Raw genomic sequence first — 20,513 nt, 5'->3', positions numbered from 1 at the left:
TTCAATGACTTTATTTTTATATGAAGTTCTGTAACCTAGATATATTGCCATGTGTTGCTTCAAACTTTTTTCTTTTACGTAGTATAAAGAAAAAAAAGACGATTGTTACAAAATCTAGCTATATCTTTCTTTCATTATTTTTTTTCTAAGAGTGGGGAAGGGGGAAATAAAATTAATTATTCAGCCACAAGAATCTCTGAGTCGATAACATTATATTAATCAAATTTATGACATCACTAAGAAAACAAAATAATCCTTCAATATTTTAATAAATACAGCGACCCAAGTATCAACAATACAATTGACCAATAAAATATTACTCTATTCAATCATTTAATTTTTCCGTGTTGCGAAAGTCATATGTAGGTGTAAATAGTAATATTCCTCACATCTCAAAATTCAAAATATGCTTCGTAAAAAAAACATTACTTAAAATAATTCTTTTTATTACTCTATTTTATATCATGTTGAAGTGTTTATACTGTTGTATAATAATTAATAGTAAAAAAAAAATTAAAATGACTTTTTAAATTCTAAAATAATAAAGTCAAAAAAGGGAGTAATATGATGTTTGTTGTATATAGGTGTGTGCATTTAATCTAGCGCACGTAGAGGGGAGTTGGGAGTTTATTGAAAATCCGGTCAACGTGTAGATACATTTATTAGCTAAACATAACAATGAATGAGTACAGCTATTACAGTTGCACAGTTAGTAGATGTCAACCATAATAAGCCCTTTCTCTTAATTAACCAAACACATGAGATAGAACAATATAGGATAATCATCGAACTTTTAATAATATGATAAAAATTGAGATAATCAATCAAAAATAATTTTCAATTACATAACATAAGGCATCACCGGATGCTAAGTTTTTGCTATCCAAAAATAATAATCTTTAATTAGATAACACGATATCATATGGTGCTAAGTTTTTGCTATCCAAAAATAAGGCAAATTTAGCCTTAATAAAGATGTGGACATATTTAGTTTAAACTATTAACTTGATAACAAATATGTTACATTTCGTATAGTTCTAGAACAAGTTTAATTAACTCTTTGACTAATTGAAATTATATTCATAGATCGTCAATTTTTGTATAGTGTAACAATTGAATATTAAGGCATGCCATGTAACTTATAAAAGTTATATCTAGCAGGAATTATAAGGTTATATCTAGTAGGAAAAATGAAAAAAACATATTTCGAACTATCGTAAATTGTATGCAGATAGCATTTGTTATACTTTTGAGATATTGGTGCTCTAGCCGGTCCAAAAACTGAAGCATATATACCCTTTATATTAACGAAGATACATGTCTCATAATCTTATGCACCGGTAGACTTTTATTGGATATTGGATTGACGGATAAGATTGTATCACATATATTTATTTAGCCTTCCATTAGAATGGAGAAAATATAAGCTCTGCTTTTTAGATGACAGAAGCATTAATGTCTCAAAAATATGATGAAAGATATCTGCATACTTTTTATGATAGTTCATGGATATATTTATCCCTTTTCTCTATCTAGAATCAAGAACACAACATTTTTTTTTTCTAATTTACACATGTTTGATTGATCAAATAATTTTTCAAAAATTTAATATTTTCCTTGGTACCATACACCACCTAAGTCTCAGTATTTTCCATAGTTTGTATTTATTATAAGTCCACTCATAAATAAAAAGGGAAAAAAGTCCCTCTCATTATTGGGATGGCTAGTTGGGACCATCTTGTAGCTTTCTCTTTTACTTGCTTTATATACCCATATCTCCCTTCAGAATTTGTACATCAAAACATAAAGTTAGTTCTCTCTCTTATATAGAAAAAAAAAGTTGTCTATTTGACTTGAAAATAGGAATCAATTTATAATCTCAAAATGGCTCCTGCTTCTTACAATTGTATTTTCAATACAATATGTGTAATGGACGCTTCCACTCGATTAGGCACAAAGCTAGTAAAACGTCTTCTCAAGAGAGGTTACACTGTTCATGCAGCTATTCAAAATCATGGTAAGATTATTCATCTTAAATCATCTGTCGTATTTGTATTTGTACACTAACATAAATTAGGAAGGGTTTTGACTATTATACACTTCAATTGACATTTTAAAAATTCATAATGAGCAACATAGGGTGTTTGTATTTTTTCAGTTTAAAAACGATAAATAATTTGAGACAGAGACGTATAACCACTTGTTTATTTCCTTCTTAGGCGAGTCGTCGTCGTTGAAGGGGATTGAATGTGAAGAGAAGAAATTGAAGATATTTGAGTCGGACCCTTTCGATTACCATAGTATTCTTGATGCTTTGAAGGGTTGTTCTGGTTTGTTCTACAACTTTGAATCTCCACCAGATTATCCTACTTACGATGTACGTAACCTTATTACTTTCAATACAAGTTTTTCTTTTTATTATTATTTTCTTATTAATTTCTACAGCTAGCTAAGCATGTGTTTACAGTGTGGAAGTTAGTGTTATTTATGATTTAATAATAGGATTTTGTTCTACCGAGGATTTTGTAGTGACCAGGAAGAAGGAAAAATGTGTGGAAAAAAAAAAAACTTATGCATCACCATAATTAAATATTGATGTCCCGTCGTGGTAAATATTAATGGTACGTGTACAATTATATTGAAAAAAAAACATTCTATTTTAATTCTCTTTTGATGTTAAAATAACTTAATATTATTATTAAATTTATGCACTGCATAACTATCAATTTTGTTAGAGCTAGAATTTCGACTAAAGGATATCAAGTATACAAGACAAAAAGTGTTAATATGGAACTATACTGTGTAATTTTTCGATGAAAAAATATTAATCTTAATATATATGACTCTCTTTTGATGTTAAAATAACTAAAACGAAAAATATATTTTTTAATATACTAGCAGAATAAAAAGAAACAATAATAATGAAAGAGAAAAAACTATATAATTCTAATTAATAGAGCCGGTTACTGTAGACGTATGGGGTTACATATTCCGTTACGCAGATACTTATAAGTCAAAACATTATTTAGATAAGTTCTCACTATTTAAGGAGCATGATCAATTAGGCAGCTAGCAGTTGAATGAAAGGGACAAGTTAAAACAAACGTATAAAAATAACATATACAATATATTGTCATGAAAGAATATATAATTTTATTTAATTATTTTTAATAAATCATCGAACGATTACAGGAAGAAATGGGAGAAGTGGAGGTGAGGGCAGCACATAATGTATTGGAAGCATGCGCACAAACAGACACAATAGAAAAAGTAGTTTTTACTTCGTCAGCAACTACAATTATTTGGGGACATGATGCACCATCTATTGATGAAAGACATTGGACTGACATCAACTTTTGTCGTAAATTCAAGGTATCCATATTTATCATGAGTTCTTCTTTTTCAAGTATTATTTACATGCACGAATATTTTTAACGAAATTTCTAACTTTAAAATGGACAGTTGTGGTATGCTATGTCGAAAACACTAGCAGAGAAGACGGCTTGGGGATTGGCAATGGATAGAGGAATAAACATGGTGACTATTAACTCAGGACTGTTAATGGGTCCTGAATTAACCATTACTAATCCTTATCTTAAAGGTGCAGCTGAGATGTATGAAGATGGTGTGTTTGTGACTGTTGATCTTGATTTCTTGGTGGATGCCCACATTTGTGTTTATGAAGATATAGCATCATATGGTAGATATTTGTGCTTCAATCACATCATTAACCAAAAACAAGATGCTCTTGAACTTGTCCAAATGTTGTCCCCTTTGCCTTCTCCACCTCAAAGGTATTACTAGTACACCTTATTTTTGTTCATTTGGTTTATGGATAGAGTTAAACTAGTCACATTCAAACTTTTATACTATCAAAGATCTTCATAATAAGTGATACTTATTATCACTACATGTTACAACATGTAAAATTGATCTGATAGTGTGAAAAGAATTTCTTATATTATCGTTGCATATAATTAGTTAAATTCAACTAGAATATTTATCTTAAGGTAGGTACCACAAGGGTACATTTGAACCCTCTTCGTTGCAAATGAATTCTTTCAAATATACATAACACATTACTAATATTTTTGGTTTTGGAATATGATAGTTTGGAGGAAAACACAACGATAATACAACAAAGGATCAGCAACAAGAAATTAAGCAAGCTTATGGTTGACTTTAGAGGATGCCAGCCTCAGATGATGGACCAAAATGCAAATCAAGACACTTGCTTGTCATGAAAAAATAACATATTAAATCAAAGGGATCTGAATCTCTTATCGAAGTGTACAAATAATGTCCAAGTGCAAATCAAATGCGATAAAATTACTTTTCCCAAACCCCCAATTCCAAAGTAGGCAAGTTACTAAACATGTTTGATGTGATGGGAGAAAAAGTAACTCCTAAAATGAAAGAAAAAGAGAGGACACATAGATGGCTAAATGCAAGGCATGTAATCATGTTTATGTACAGAAGTCAATAAATTAAAAAACGCCATGTGAATTATGAGTTGTCTTATATGTGCAAAAATGTGATGGTTACTTTAAGTCTAATCGTTTACTTGCAAGTCCAATTTTATATAGCTGCTAGCTAGTGGATGTATATAGAAGGGAAAAGCAGCAAATACATATCTAAATTATGGTAAATAGTATACAATTACATTTTGTTATATTTTTGGGAGATTGGTGTCTCTGCCTTGTAAAAATTAGAGCATATATACGTCCTTCAATCTAACGGAAGACTAAATAGGAAGACGTGACACAATCGTCTTATCCGGCAATGTGATTTTTAATTAATGTCGAATCAATGGATAAGATTATGACACGTGTATGTCCGTTAGTATAAAGGGTATATATGTTCTAGTTTTTGGACGGCAGGAGTATCAATGTCCCAAAAATATACGAAGGGTATCTACATACCATTTACGATAGTTAGAGGGTATATTTGTCATTTTATCCTATATAGAGTGATGAGAGAAAATTTCACTAATAGCAAAGAGATTAAACTTAATCAGTCTTCTTAGCTATAGTTTGTTTAATTGCACTTCATAGCTAAGTTATGTTTGCTATGGATATTTTCGTTTGTATATTTTAATTGTCAATATATAAACATGGTAAGTGTATATCAACTTTGTATTTATATATTTAAGTTTTTTTGATATATAATTCCTTTTGTATATTTTGCTAAAAATAAGGTAAATTATTATTTTTCATAATTTATACAAATAAAATGTATCAATAAATCGTATACAACTAGCTAAAGTAAGCGTATACAAATTCATAGCAAAATTTAAGATACTGTGGCAGTTAATTATAAAGGCAGAATACATATATTGGACCCTAAACTTGGTTTCAAATTTTAACTTTGACCTCCAACTATCATAATGCATAAACAGATACTTTAACCATCCAACTTTTAAATAAATAAATAAATGTATGGCGGTTCGCTTTCAATTTAATTAAATTTTGAAAAAAAACAGTGTACAATTTCCATCAGAACTCTTACATTAGCCTTTTTCAATAACAAAGTCCATTGTTCCCATCAATACATTATTTGTTTTCTAGATACACGTATTTAACGTTGCTTGCAAAATTTAAACGCTTGTTGGTTCTAATTTTCTCTTAGAAAGACAACAAACATACGTATGGTTACATAAATTCATAAAATTTTGACACGCTTACAAGAAAGAATTGTCAATGCACTATGGACCCTCTACATCTTCTTAATTATATATATGGCAGCCTAATTATATATCACTCTTTTGAAGACTTGTTTTTGTCTGCCTATTGATCATTTACAAGTTTGCCTCACACAACTCTAGAACACTATACATATTACGGAATGGTGTATATAAATGATGTCACGATCCTAAAAAAGATGTTACGACATTTTTTTTCCATTAAGACAAGTCAGCCTCGAAAGAAAATAAAAAAAATGCGGAAATATAAAGCAAGGACAAGATGAAGGCAGAAAATTTATTCATTCTAAACAAATGTCAAAACCTAGTTATCACGTGTACAAGTACTAACGAAAATACAGAACTTGAAAGATACATACAAGTTTCAATAATTGTTTTTCAAGTAGAACAAAGCTTAAAGAAAAGAAAAGAAAAGGAGGGCCCTCCGACAAGCAACTACCTCTCAAATCTTTAAACGGGCCTGAATTACGAGGAGAAAAAGAAAAAGATCATGCAGGTCTGAGCTCGGAACCTACACACGTGTAGAAGCAAGGAGTGAGTATTAAAAATATGGTACCTAACAAGCAACCTAGAAAGAAGGCATCAACCTAGAAAACGGATACCCTTACACTCTAACACTATGTTTGGATCATTGTTAACTATTGTATTGTATTGTATCGTTACTATATCTACAATGTTTGTTTTGATTGTTACTTAAAATGTATTGTATTGTATCGTTAAATTTCGTCGTTACATAATAATCAAAACCCCTATTTGATGGAACAACCAATTTGATGTGTTCCCATTGTTACTTAATATCTTTTTGCAATTATATGTTTGCATAATATTTCAAAATACTATTTTACCCTTTTATCTTAATTCTTTAAATCTAGTCAAACCTCCTAACCTAAAATAATTAGGATTTTTTAGTAAATTTATAAATTACACAATACGATACGATCAAACTAAACAATTAAAATGTTATTAAAAAACAACACACAATACAGTCTAGCCAAAAATTGTATCTACCATACAATACAATACAATAGATTACAATACAATACAATAGATTAGGAAACAATGAGTAACAATGATCCAAACAAAGTATAACTGAACCTTCTAAAACTACAGCCTGCACAATAATCAACCCAACCTTCAATCTTCAGTACACGACTCACAAGGCCCGATATTCACAGTTCAATCTTCACAATTCAACAATCAAACAAATCAAATAAGTCAATATCAACGTCAAGTAGTTTGGTTATACGCACATACATGTCAATCACAATTAATGAGTAAGTAAGCATAAACATAAAGATATCGAGTCACAATAATCAATCTCTTTCCAGATCCTTTTTCATTGGCACAATATTACTAGCCGGTACTACTTTCCAACGACTTTAAATCACTGGGAACTATTTTTCATCGAATTTATATTACCATTTCTCGTCGGCTTTATATCACTAGTCGGGATTATTATATCACTAGTCGGGATTATTTTTCATCAATTTTATATCAAATCACTAGCCTGAATCATTTTCCATCGACTTTATAAACTCTTGCCAGAAATGACCTCGGCATTAAAAATCATCACATGTTTCATCATAATGTTCACAATCAATGATACAAACAATATCACACCACATGAAAGAGATAACAATTCACACAATTTAAGTCCACATTCATGCTTTCAAGCATTTCATTAATCAATCAAAAAGTGTTACAATAAGGCAATTCACATCATCATGCTCATCACAAAGTCTTTTTCATTTCAACCCCTTCTTATATATTTAGATTTATCAAGTGGACAATTAAACCTTTCACCTCATCCCATTACTCCCAACACACCAACAACAAAGAAAACACATGAATTCTACTAGAATACAAAGTTTATAAGATCACTCGTCTTAAATCAATCAATATTAATCTAAGAATTGAGTCTTCCCCTTCCGAACACTTTCAAAGTCACACAATCTATATACAAGAAAGTATTTACCATCACATTTCAGAAACAATGATACCCACTTCAATCCTCTTGAAAAGTGGGTCTATCAACGCAAAATATTTGAATCCAAATTATTTTAAACTTGAAACATTATTCAAAGGTTTAGGAACTCATTAGGAAAAATCATTTTGAAAAAATGGCTAAAAATCACTTCAAAATCATCATTTTACTAAGTTCTTGGGTTCTTGCACTTAAGCCCAAATTTCTTATTTCAAAATCTTGATTTGGACACATAAATTCATAAACAATAATAGGTAATTTAACATTTAAAGTTAAGTAACGTTATCCAAAAGTTTTTCCTCGAAAATCTATTCAAAATCGCCACCACAAAGCTCTAAAGCTTCAAAAATGGTGAAATAGGAGGGTAAACCCCGAAATGGCAGGTCAATAGTAAATATTTGTAATAGGTCATTATAATATATAGTTAAGCGTGTAACTGACTTTTCAATACAAATTCAAAAGAAAATCTATGCCTTTTCCCTACTTAGAAATGACACTTTTAGAATACGAACATGGCAATAAAAATATTGTACCAAAAGTTGTGCAAATTATGCTAGAAACTAACTGAATTTTAGTAAATGAATTTGGCACTTTTGGAGTACCAAACATGGCAATGAATTATTGTACAAAAAGTAGTGCAAATTGTAGTAGAAACAAACTGAATTTAGTAAATGCATTTATTTACTCTTAATTGTATAAGATATATGTGTATTGTGTCGTTCAATTGCAAACTCAGATTTTCATTTTTGAGAAGACACGTGTCTATCTTTTTTAACTTTGGTTTCACATCTAGCTTCCATTATACCAGTTGTACATTTCAATTGCTTAGGCCTTTCTGTTTCTCCAAAAAATTTTATTACGTGTGAAGCATGTTAAGTCATAATTGATAAAAAGACATTAGATGAGCCACATTTGCCAAATGACAACACCTATAAGCCTTCTCCACCATTTCTTTTGTTTTGTTTTACCATTAGTTAAATATACTTTTTGATTCCATATTTTTTTGATGTATTTTTCATTCTTAACTAATCTAATTAGTTATGTTTCTTTTTATGTAGTGAAACCTTATTTAAATTTTTATGATCATTGTATAAGGTTTTACTTTATTATCTTAATATATTTTTTCTATTCCATGTTATTTATTTATATTATAATCAATAATTGTTTGTATTTAATTTTCAGTTTATAAAATCAAGATATAAGTAACTTTTAATCCTAGCAATTATTTTTTATTAAGAGTATAAATAAAATTTATAAAATCGTTGATTTTTTTTAAGTAATAAATTAATAAAACTATCTTTTTCTATTTATATTTTCCCAAGAAACATGTAAATAGATAAACAAAATATTTATTAAATTTTGCCTACATTCAATTTTAGGAATAAAAAGTATCTTATAAATTGACGAATGAATTATGTATTTATGTAGGTGTTTATGGATATCTTTCTTTTTTGAATTTCGTGAAAATAATATTAAAATTTATGTAATTGTTTGTCAAGATTATTGATGCTTTTTACGTTATATTTTCTTATTGAAAAGTATTTGATAGATTTAAGTTCTTTTGAGAACATGAAATTGTTGAGAGGAGAATAAAAGAATAAATTAAATTTTATACCTTCTTTATTTTTCATGTTAATAGTCTATTTTTTCTTTTACAAATTTCTTATAAAGAAATCATATATAAAATAATAATTTTACTAATTAACACCGTTATTATTTATTTTTTTAAACTTTATGAAGTTTATTCATACTTTGAAAGGAATTAATTGCTATAATAAAGTAGAACTTTTGTAATTGATTATATGTTAATTTGTAAATTAACAAATAATTTTATTTATAATTATTTTTAGCAATATAAATAATTAATATCGAGATAGAAAAATAATGCCAAAATGTTTGAAACAGAATGAATTAGGCAAAAAGTTTTGGATTTCATATTTTTCATTAATAAATTTATTAAAGTATTAAAGTGCAAAATTTGGAACAATGTTTAAAGAGAGAGAGGGGGTAAAAACGTTATGAAGAAAGAGAGAGAAAGAGGAGTTTGGGACATTTTTTTGAAAATAAATGGAGTTTCATACGAGTTTTGTCCGTCACAATCATATTAGTGCATAATATATAATTAAAAAAATTCAATGTAATAACCTTAAAAGAAGAAAGTTGAAATGTTGGAGCGCATTGAAAGTTTCATCTATGATAATTCCTCTTAGTATACATACTAGTTTCCATAGCAAAAATGCCTTTTATTAATGAAAATTTTATCTTCATAGCTTCTTCTATGATATTTCACCTTCTTTTTTTTTTCATTTGAAATGGTTAATTGCGTAGCTTTTTTACATGTTAATACATTTAAGTATGTACTTTGTCATTGATTGTTTGCTCTGATTTTGCTTTCTTGGAGACTTGGAATGTTTTTTCATGCCCGAAGAACAACAAGTTACCTTAGGAGAATATGGTTCCCTCAAATTTCTTCGTAAAAGTTATTTTACTTGAGAGATTTATCAATTTTTTATTATAATATTTCACTTTATTTCATTTACATAAATGAACTTCTAGATCTTGATGTTACTAGCATGAAAATCTAGAATAACCTTATGAGGTATGAGTACTCAGAAAGTTATTTTTCTTCACTTATTATTGAAATAGATTGAGAGGTTTTGCAAATCTTGGATGGATGAAAAAACTTAGAGAGTCCAGGATAAGCTTCATTGCTTTTGGACTGTGTTTTGACTACTACTTTGTACAAATCTTAATTGTGATTGTTGCTATGTTGCAGTCCAATGGTTATTGGTTGATATTTGATAGTTTTAATCTTCTTTGAAATGGTTGGAACTGAAACATTCAAATTCAGTGTAAAATTTTGCAGCAGACCATATATATATGGAAAAACTATTTAATTTCCATTTCTTTATGATTGAGTTGTCTAAAAATATTCAAGATATTTGGTCATGTCCCCTCTAGCGTAATAATAAAGGTCAAACGTGCAACACACATTTTTAGAGCTAGTATGACATAAACTCAAAGGTTTCAATGACATTATAGTTATGAAAAAAAAAAGAGGTTTACAATTGTTTCCTTTAAAATAGTAGGAAAAAGTCTTATATAAATAAACATTTAAGGCATGACTTTCAAATTGAACTTCTACGCCTAATAGGATTTCTGTCCCAAAGTGCAATAGGACATCGACTCTCAACAAATTCTACAGCTAAAACTAATTTCACAACAATTTTAGATTCGTCATTTAATATATGAAAAGAAAATAATAATGTAAATATAAGTACAAATATATTTTATTATTTTTTTAAAGTTAATTGGGTTTGATATTACACATGTTTTTATACATAAGTAGGCCTATCTAAATTTTATATAATAACAAAGGTTAAACATGCAAGACACGTTCAACCAGCGTTTTATAAATTCAAAGGTTTCAATGGCATTGTAGTTATGAAAAAATTGTCATGCTCCGAGCTTTCACCCTGGACATGACCGGAACTCAAAGATCATTGTTGGATTCGAGCGAACCACACAGGTGAAGAAGGCACGTAGACTGTCACGTATATGGTTATCCATACTTATATATAAGTAGTAGATATGTGACGTAGATAGATTAATTTTATGAATCAATCGAATTTTTTAATAATCAATCAATTTTTATATGTTTTTTTTTAACAATTAAGTTATTAATTAACATGATTTATACTATTTTTTAATGCAATTTTTAAAAATATTATAAAAGTTAAATATAAGACAAATAAATTAGACGAAGAAAAAAAAAAGGAAATGTATATGCAAGTGTAGAACCACACAGGAGGCACGTCAACTGTCACTTGTGTGGTCATCCATACTTATATATAAGTAGTGGATGTATAAGTTTGAGATCAAATCTAGCTTTTTAGTTATTGGATTTTGAATTAATAACTAAAAACATATATGTAGAATAATTATTTTATCCTAGACAAATCTGCCAAAACCCAATATATAAATTAGCATTTTGAAGCACTCAAAAAATATGGAATCCCGTAGTGTGGAGAGTATTGAAACACAAATTTTGGAGCCTAATAAAGGAACCTCTTTCTCTAGAACATGTTTCAATGGTATTAATGCATTATCAGGTAAACATCTAATTATTTGTTTTATTTTTCAAGACACCTCAAAAGTAGAAATAAGTCATAATCATTTAGCCTATTGAAAATATGATCCAAGATTGAAGGATACGGAGGTCAAGAATTAGCATAAAAATTTTAGTAAATAATTATGTTTTCTAATTTTCCTTGTTGGTGGCATTTAAAAAAATCACTTTAAATTTCTGTCAACAATCTTAGAACGAAGTTTAAAAAAAAGGATCACTAAAACAAACTTTGAGCAACTTAAAACAAAATAACTAACCATAAACAACTCCTCCAACAATGGGAGAGTGGTGATAGAGGAAGGAGGGTGGCGGCAGCTTTTAGAAGATCATAGAAAAATCTCTTAGGGTTCTCACATTTTGGAATTTTTCACCACTTAGTCTAAAATATTATTCACCCCCTTGATTTAATAAATAAGCTATTGTTTATATAGAAAATCCAAAACCACCTATATTACGATATTATTATCTTAAAATAATGAGTTGAAATCACGAGTTAAATAATATATTTGTATATGAAATCATTTTTATATTTGAATGAATTTCTAGACGTTGCAAAATATCAAAATTAATATTAGTAAATGTGATGAATAAAAGTGAATATTAAAAAAATAATGAACGTAAGTAACGACATGTAAAAAGTACAATTTAACAGATATAACAATTTAATCAAAATAAACAAATATTTGAAGGTATTCAATCGATTGTGACAAAATATGATGTAATTAAAATTAACTAATAAAATTTTTTAATTTTTTACAAATAAAGATACTTATCGATAAATTTATTTAATATTAGAAAAAATGTATTTTGAAGAATTAAATAAATAAAACTTAAAATTTATAAATTTTGAAAATGTTAGATCAAAAATGGGTGTCAATACCAATTAATTTCTTTGTTTCAGTTATTGTATTATTTGTTGGTGCTACTAGTATACTCTTTTCTTTTTTGTTTGTTATGCTTTACTGGAGTCGAGGGTCTATCTGAAACAACCTCTTTACCTTCACAGGATAGGGATCAGGTTGTATATATACACCAAATACCCTCTCCAGACCCCACTTATGAAATTTCATTAAATATATTGTTGTATAATACTTGAATTGAAATATATGCACCAACAGAGTAAACATTTCTTTTACTATCCTATTATAATTTATTGATAGAACTTGGTATTCTCTTGTCCTTGTTTTACTATCCTTTCACTTTAGTCGAGAGTCTAGCGAAAACAATGCTTTCTATCTTCATAGGGCATAGGATAATGTTGTATGTACACCAAATATCTTTTCCAGATTCCACTTGTAAGATTTCACGGAATATATTGTTGTATAGCTTAATTGAAGTAATATGCATCGATAAAGTTAACATTTTTTACGTTATTAATTAGTACTTTGTTACTAATTATTATTTCTATCATCTTATCTATGCTTATCACATAACTGTATAAATATTTACGAGCTTGATATATAAAACTTAGGCTAATTTTTTTATTTTTCTATCATATAGGTATTGGAATAATATCAATACCCTATGCACTTTCACAAGGAGGATGGTTATGTTTGATGCTATTTTTTTTGGTAGCAATTATATGTTGTTACACAGGATTACTTTTGCAAAAATGCATGAGTGTTTCACCATCAATTAAGACATATCCTGATATTGGTGAATTTGCTTTTGGTAACAAAGGAAGAATCTTGATTTCAATTTTTTTATATCTTGAACTATACTTAGTTGCAATTGAATTCCTCATATTAGAAGGTGACAACTTGCAAAAATTATTCCCAAATGCAAAAATTCATGTTGGTTGGGTTAAAATTGTTGGAAGGGAAGTTTTTGTTTTATTAGTTGCTGTTGTAATATTGCCAACAACATGGTTGAAAAGTTTAAGTTTATTGGCTTATGTTTCTATAGGTGGAGTTTTGGCTTCAATTGTTTTGGTTTTTTCAATATTTTGGGTTGGTGCAATTGATGGTGTTGGATTTAAAGAAAAAGGTGCGATTTGGAGATGGGATGGATTGATAAGTGCAGTAAGTATGTATACATTTTGTTATTGTGGTCATGCTGTTTTCCCAACAATATGCAATTCCATGAAGGATAGGAGCCAATTTCCCAAGGTAATATCTAATTTTGATAAAAATATATTATTATTTTGGTTTTAATTTACGTGATACTGTATGACTAGACATGTCATATTACACCAATATATATATATATATATATATATATATATATATATAAAAGAGAAAATCCTAAGCCCGCCTACGTGACTCCAATAAGAATTTTTTTTTAATTTATTTATTTTCAAAACTAGCATTTCCCTTTCATGAGAAGTTGTGACTTTTATGAAGAGTCGCGACTTTTACGAGAAGTAGTCACCTTCTCAGAGCGTCGTGACTTTTTCAAAGAGTTGTGACTTTTATGATATGTTGTGACTTATATGAAAAGTTGTGATTTTTACAAAAGGTTGTGATGTTTACGAAAGGTTGTGACCTTTCCGAAGCGTCGTGACTTTTCCAAAGTTTTGTGACCTTTCCAATAAGGGACAATAAGCATTCGTTCACACTATCCTTTATTATATATAAATAGAGGAAATTTCTCTTATTTTAAAACAGCGAAAACTCTGAACTTCTTCTACACAATTAAATATTTGTGTACTTTGCTCATGTTTAGTGGCTTACTGACACCATTATTTTTGTATCAATACGTTGGTGAATAAAATCGTTCTATACTAAGAGGATCTAATTCTTTAAACCTCAGGTATTAGAGTAGAATAGTTTTCTTAAGGGGACATTATATATTCAGTAGCCTCGATTTTTTCCTTTCTATTTCATTCTATTTTGGGATAATACACAAGTACCCCCTCAACCTATGCCCGAAATCTCAGAGACACACTTATATTATACTAAGATCCTATTACCTCCTAAATTAATTTTATTAATAATTTTCTCTCTTTTTCGACCTACGTGGCACTATCTTGTGGGACCAATGCTGGTTGACTTTTTTTTCAAGCTAGTGTCACATAGGCCGAAAAGGGGTAGAAAATTACTTATAAAATAAGTTCAGGGGGATAATAGGACCTTAGTATAGTATAACTGTGTCTCTGAGATTTCGGACATAGGTTGAGGGGAGTGCATTTTCCATTCTATTTTTACATATTCTGGTATGTTCTTTCATAGTCATTAATTCATTCTTATGATATTAATATGTTGTTTTTGAGTACATGTTTTAAACTCAATTATTTATGTTATTGCAAAATTATTGTCGCCGGTTATATTGAAGGTATATTTATTGTGTAAGAAATAATTATTGTACTCAGTTCGAAGAATTCATGTTTTGATATTTTGTATAAAATTCTACAAATTAAAAGTACTATGTATAAACTACATATTATCTATTTTTACATAGATATTAAGTTTTTCACTTATGCTTTCATGTTCAAGCATAATTACTTTTTTTGAATTTGTTAACAATTTTTTGAACTTTTTTGTGAGACATGTATCACAATTATATAATCTATGCAACTTAAAAGTGTTCTTTTTTTTAGGAAATACCTTTGTGTGTGTGTGTGTATATATATATATATATTCTTATTTTCTTCTTTATTTTTCTTTTAATGTTGATTAAAGAACCAAATATATATATATATTCTTATTTTCTTCTTTATTTTTCTTTTAATGTTGATTAAAGAACCAATGATTTATTGTTTCCTGAATCATTCATTCATTAAAGGTTCTTGAGTTATGTGATAATGTCAAATAATCAAATTCATGTCGTAATATTGTTAATATTTTTTTAAAAAACCTATTTTTCCATTATTTTTAATATATTGATATTAGTAGAGAAATATTTGGAAGTTCAATGCAATTATTTAAACATATTTTACTTGATCATCGTGTAGATAACTTTAATTTTTTTTTCTTTTATGTCAAACAGGTTTTATTTGTGTGCTTTTTATTAAGCACCATTACCTATGGATCAATGGCAACTATGGGGTACTTAATGTATGGACAAAATTTAATGTCACAAATAACATTAAATCTCCCTACGGGGAAAATTAGTTCGAAAATCGCAATACATACGACAATCTTTAATCCAATAACAAAGTATGCTCTTGTCGTCTCTCCAATTGCAACGGCTATTGAAGATAAATTACCTTTACGAAAGAGTAAACATATCGTGAGCTACTTCATCAGGACATTTTTAGTCATCAGCACGGTTATTGTAGCATTAACCGTTCCATTTTTTGAATATGTCATGACATTTACGGGCGCACTTTTGGGCGTTACCGTGTCGATATTGTTACCATGCCTATGCTACCTCAAGATCAGGAAGCCTTCATATTTGGAAGTTGTGTTTATTGGGATGATTTTGGTTTTTGGTTCTTTAGTTGCTATATCTGGAACTTACACTTCTTTGAAAAACATTATTAGTCATGTGTAGGGTGACGAAATAACATTTGAACATAATTTGGATGGATCAGAATGGATTGAATCAATGGGTCGTCGCTCAATCCTGTCCTAAGTTTATTTGGACTATAATATAATGAGCTGACTCAAGATGGGCTACATAATAGTTGGCAGCCCAAATCGCTCAACTTAACCCCTCTTTTTTTTTTTTTTTGATATATCAATAAATATTATAAATCAAATATTCCCAAACCAATCAAATATTGTGTGCTTAAATTCAATTAGCTGATCAATTTGTGTAACTTCTATTTTCTGCCAAGCAAGTTAAATTCAAAGCCTAGTGACTTCACTGTTATTGACAATCAATAATTTTGTGACTTTACTATCAAGGAACATACGAAAGAAAGGAAGCATTACAAAACATTCAAGAAAAAGAAACCATAACAACAACAAAATAACATTATAAACCTATATATGTAAAATAAAAACTACAGTACATACTAGTCCTCAATCACTAATCATAAGTTGTAATTGAACTTTGTCATGAATCATGATGATACTAATTGATATTCATGTCTAGTTATGTTTCCTTTTCATTCATTCATTCCCAAGTTGTCACATTCTACATACTTTTACAAACAACAAAAGTATTTCAACTTCGAGAATGTACATCTAGAAACCTCAAGTCGTCATCATTGTGGCTCGTGAACACCCGACACTAACATGAACATATTGTACTGACGGTGTGTGGATGATCGTTGGGGTGTTCAACTGACACAATAGAGACGAGTTAAGGTTTCTAGATGTACATCCTAATAGTTTGAGTGTTTAGTTATCAGATGAAGAGGTGTCTACTTATGCATTATGTGCGCCAATTTCAAGTCGCACACTTGAAAAGAATCTAATAATACATCAGATCTCATGGTAACGAAAAGCAAGCAGTACACATACAATATCTCATCTGTTATAATAAAGAACACAAGTACTGACAAACAGCTATTAACCACATGAATATAATGTTCTAAAAGAAAATTTTAATGTAGGAAAGAAGAATACGTCAAGCTCATCTTCTCCGGTCATTTCTTCAACATATTCCTTAATATTGAAGATCAACTCTTTAAGCTGCTGAGGGTTGAACAATACTTTGATAAGCCCTAATGACGCAATATCTCCTAAACTGTCTAGGATGATCACATCTACTTATATCTAGTTTCTCGAGCACGAAAAAATGATTTCTCTACATCAACCTGCTATTCAGAAAATTCCACCCTAACTAATGTTAGAGATTTGAGATTGACATCTTCCATGTTCCATTCTTTCCCCTCATCGATGATTACGTCTTCTAGAATTAGTTTTTGAAGGTTGGGTAGTCTAGCAATTCTTGACAATGAATCGGATCACAGAGCGAGACATTCAATCTTGGAAAACAAATCTTCTCTGCTGAACAATCTGGTATATACAAACACAGATTATACAATTGATTTTTTGCATATGTATATCAAAACAAATTATGCAACTGTTTTTTTTTTTTGTATATGTATAGCGAAATTATATAACTGCTTTTTTTTATATATATATATGTATAGCGAAATATACATATTTATGTTTGTTATGGAGCGCAATTAGTCAGGGGCGGAGGCAGTGTATCCACCCCCTCGACGAAAAAATATTACTATTTATACATGGTTAAAATTATTTTTTAGGTATATATAATAGATGTTGAACCCCTTTCCACTAGTTTGTATGTTTACTTCTCATATTTTGAACCTCTCATTAAAATTTCTGACTCCACTACTGACTATAGCTATAGCATAGAAATATGAATTTTATGTTTGCTATATATGAAAGTTATTCTATAAAATGCACGACATAATTGTTGGGGAACTAACATGTTCATTAGAATTCAGAACAAAGCCCTGTCTCCATGCCCTACCCAATAACCCTAATTTAAACATACTTCATTATTAAACATTATGAAAAATTCTAATGACATCGATTAAAGTATCATTATTAATTCTCTAATTTATTCTTTCCTAAACCAAGCTGACTTCGTAAGACCCTACGAGCTAGAAGTGGGGAAGAATACCGACTCAATTGAAATATTGACCCGAGTAAAATGTTGGTGAGTTTTATTTTAGATTCAAACATGATGAGCAAATGGTTAAAAAAGACGGTAGGTTAGAAAGAAAAGTGTCGTAGCTTTGACTCAGTCTGTTCTTCGCACCTGGATCTGTCTCCGTCCCTTTTCTGATTGCCAATCATATTTCCTTTTGTTGTTATTATTCGAGAGTTGTGATGTAATCTTTCAGCATTGTGATCAAAATAGAATATAATACCTTAGTATTTGTGTGGAGAAATCCAGGTTGTTATCGCTTTAATTTATATGTTTTTTCAGAAAAAGATAAGTAAGAGAGTTTCTATATATAAAAATGACTTGCAACAATTTTTTTTCAATACAACAGTTATAGATGTATTAGCCTCTCATCAATAATCAAACAAACAAAACTCAAGAAAGCATGGAACTCTCTCTTAATTTTTGTATAAAACAATCATCCACTCACTCAGCCATACAAAAATAGTGGATGAAAAGGGAACAAAAAAACTCAAATTCTAAGAGGAAGAAAAAATAAACTTTCAAACTCATCATGTTTAATAAACTCTGTTGTTGAATAGCATACACAAAAATCCTCCTAAAAATTGACATAAAAATATTCAAACATTTGATAAAGTAGTGACCATGTTTTGTCCTCTCCCACATTTTGTAAACAAGAATCTCCCACTAGACAATGATCTCTTCATCATCATAGGACAATATTGTACTAATGAATTGTTTCTAATTCCACCCTTGCTCATTTCTTCACCATTATTTTCTTGTTTTGATGTTCCAACATCTCTTTGCAACTCGCAATCTTCTCCCGTTACACAATCATGAAACTCATCGTGATCAATTCTTAGTACATCAGCTATTGATAAACGACGTTGAGATATATAATCCATAGATAATGATCTCCTCCTACCTTCTTGATTCATATGGTTTACATCTTCTTCGTCTCGTGTTTCCTCTACTCTGATGCCCATTTCTATGTCACGTTCCGGTTGGATTGGTGGAGTTGTTTCAATCTCTCGCGGGGCTTCCATTACCGGAGGAGGTAATGGAAGAGGCGGAGCATTAGAAGAAGTAATCTGAGATCGACATAACGGGCAACTGGAGTGAGATTTAAGCCATGTATCAATGCACATTACATGAAAAGCATGGCTACATTTAGGCAAAAGCCTAAGACTCTCATCTTCTTGAAATTCACTTAAACAAACAGAACAATCAGTTCCTTCAGTCAATAATCCATCACATTTCTTGAACTTAAACACTCTAATAGACTTGATCAATGCTTCATCTAAACCACCACCAGCATTAACATTCCATGCCTCATGATTTGAAGGGTCATGATCCTCCTCTTCTAATTCTGATTCTTCTTGATGATGACTTCCCCTTCTTCTTGAATTTCCACAGTACTTTGATATTATAGTATAGTAGCTAACTAACAGGAAAGCACTAGCAAGAATTCCGATGATCGCGATAACCAGAGGAGAGAAATTAGGACTAGAATCATCATCATCATCAGGTAAGTCAAATTGGGGTGGTGGAGGGAAAATTATGTAACACCATTGTGGGCAGTAAAAACTGCAAAATCCTTGAGAACAATCCCTAGTGCTCATATATGGTACCAAAGTTCTTGGATTACTTACCGGAACCAATGTTTCGTCGTCCAAAATCCTCTTATTATACATGGGACTGCACAAAAATGAAAAAATTGTGTGGCCCAAAATGAGATCACTCTCCCATCTCAAACAACATGAACAAAACAGAGGGGAAAACAGGGGGAAACAGAGGAATGAGAAGAATTTACCTGTGGTTGTATCAGATAGAAAAAAGGGAACAGATGATAAGAAATAAAGGAAGAGGATACTTTAGTTTGTTTTTTCTTCTTCTTGTGTTTATTGTGGGTTATGTTTTACTTTTCCTTTGCTTTTTTCTTTGTTCTTCTCTTTTGTTTTCTTTAATTTGCTTTATTGGAGATAGTGGTATGTTGACTAACATGGTCATGTTGTTGGTTGCGCATTCATCAAAGTAATCAATGCTTTATGATGGGTTCAAGCCACTTGCTATTAAAGTTAATTAATAGTATAGATTACACGTAGCTCTGTGCCTTTTTTCTATAAAAGAAACTTAAATTTGACATCTCTCACTTTTAAAATATCTTCACTCATAAGTAAATCCAATAGAAACTTGTTAAACACTAG

At 29.7% G+C, this 20,513-nt stretch overlaps 3 protein-coding genes across 4 annotated transcripts; 2 read left to right on the top strand and 1 right to left on the bottom strand.

Moving 5' to 3' along the window:
* Positions 1–1,710: 1,710 nt before the first annotated feature.
* On the top strand, positions 1,711–4,509 carry LOC101265652 (cinnamoyl-CoA reductase-like SNL6). The gene is made up of 5 exons (XM_004241910.5): positions 1,711–2,017; positions 2,220–2,377; positions 3,193–3,372; positions 3,463–3,794; positions 4,112–4,509. The coding sequence occupies exons 1-5, from the start codon at positions 1,885–1,887 to the stop codon at positions 4,242–4,244; spliced, it is 936 nt and encodes a 311-aa protein (XP_004241958.1). The 5' UTR covers positions 1,711–1,884; the 3' UTR covers positions 4,245–4,509.
* Positions 4,510–11,551: 7,042 nt separating this feature from the next.
* On the top strand, positions 11,552–16,303 carry LOC104648115 (amino acid transporter AVT1I-like). 2 transcript variants are annotated; one of them, XM_069298775.1, is made up of 4 exons: positions 11,553–11,797; positions 13,315–13,485; positions 13,720–13,922; positions 15,742–16,303. In XM_069298775.1, the coding sequence occupies exons 1-4, from the start codon at positions 11,695–11,697 to the stop codon at positions 16,246–16,248; spliced, it is 984 nt and encodes a 327-aa protein (XP_069154876.1). In that variant the 5' UTR covers positions 11,553–11,694; the 3' UTR covers positions 16,249–16,303. The 2 variants fall into 2 exon arrangements, with proteins under 2 accessions (XP_069154875.1, XP_069154876.1); XM_069298774.1 differs by having other exon boundaries at positions 11,552–11,797; positions 13,315–13,922.
* A 2,538-nt stretch (positions 16,304–18,841) lies between these two features.
* On the bottom strand, positions 18,842–20,000 carry LOC101265935 (RING-H2 finger protein ATL51-like). The gene has a single exon (XM_004241911.5). The coding sequence runs from the start codon at positions 19,998–20,000 to the stop codon at positions 18,927–18,929; it is 1,074 nt and encodes a 357-aa protein (XP_004241959.1). The 3' UTR covers positions 18,842–18,926.
* Positions 20,001–20,513: the final 513 nt, after the last annotated feature.

This window comes from Solanum lycopersicum, chromosome 6 (genome assembly GCF_036512215.1).
Source record: "Solanum lycopersicum chromosome 6, SLM_r2.1".
NCBI lineage: Eukaryota > Viridiplantae > Streptophyta > Magnoliopsida > Solanales > Solanaceae > Solanum > Solanum lycopersicum.
Note: the sequence above shows the minus strand (reverse complement) of the source record. Positions and strands in the feature narration are given on the sequence as shown.

What these genes read in the sequence shown, in the direction of transcription:
- LOC101265935 (XM_004241911.5), bottom strand. Translation starts at nt 20,000, where the DNA reads ATGTATAATAAGAGGATTTTGGACGACGAAACATTGGTTCCGGTAAGT.
- LOC104648115 (XM_069298774.1), top strand. Translation starts at nt 11,695, where the DNA reads ATGGAATCCCGTAGTGTGGAGAGTATTGAAACACAAATTTTGGAGCCT. An exon ending in TGGTATTAATGCATTATCAG is followed by an intron (nt 11,798 to 13,314) that starts GTAAACATCTAA and finishes TCTATCATATAG; the next exon opens with GTATTGGAATAATATCAATA. An exon ending in ATAGGAGCCAATTTCCCAAG is followed by an intron (nt 13,923 to 15,741) that starts GTAATATCTAAT and finishes TATGTCAAACAG; the next exon opens with GTTTTATTTGTGTGCTTTTT.
- LOC101265652 (XM_004241910.5), top strand. Translation starts at nt 1,885, where the DNA reads ATGGCTCCTGCTTCTTACAATTGTATTTTCAATACAATATGTGTAATG. An exon ending in TGCAGCTATTCAAAATCATG is followed by an intron (nt 2,018 to 2,219) that starts GTAAGATTATTC and finishes TTTCCTTCTTAG; the next exon opens with GCGAGTCGTCGTCGTTGAAG. An exon ending in ACTTTTGTCGTAAATTCAAG is followed by an intron (nt 3,373 to 3,462) that starts GTATCCATATTT and finishes TAAAATGGACAG; the next exon opens with TTGTGGTATGCTATGTCGAA.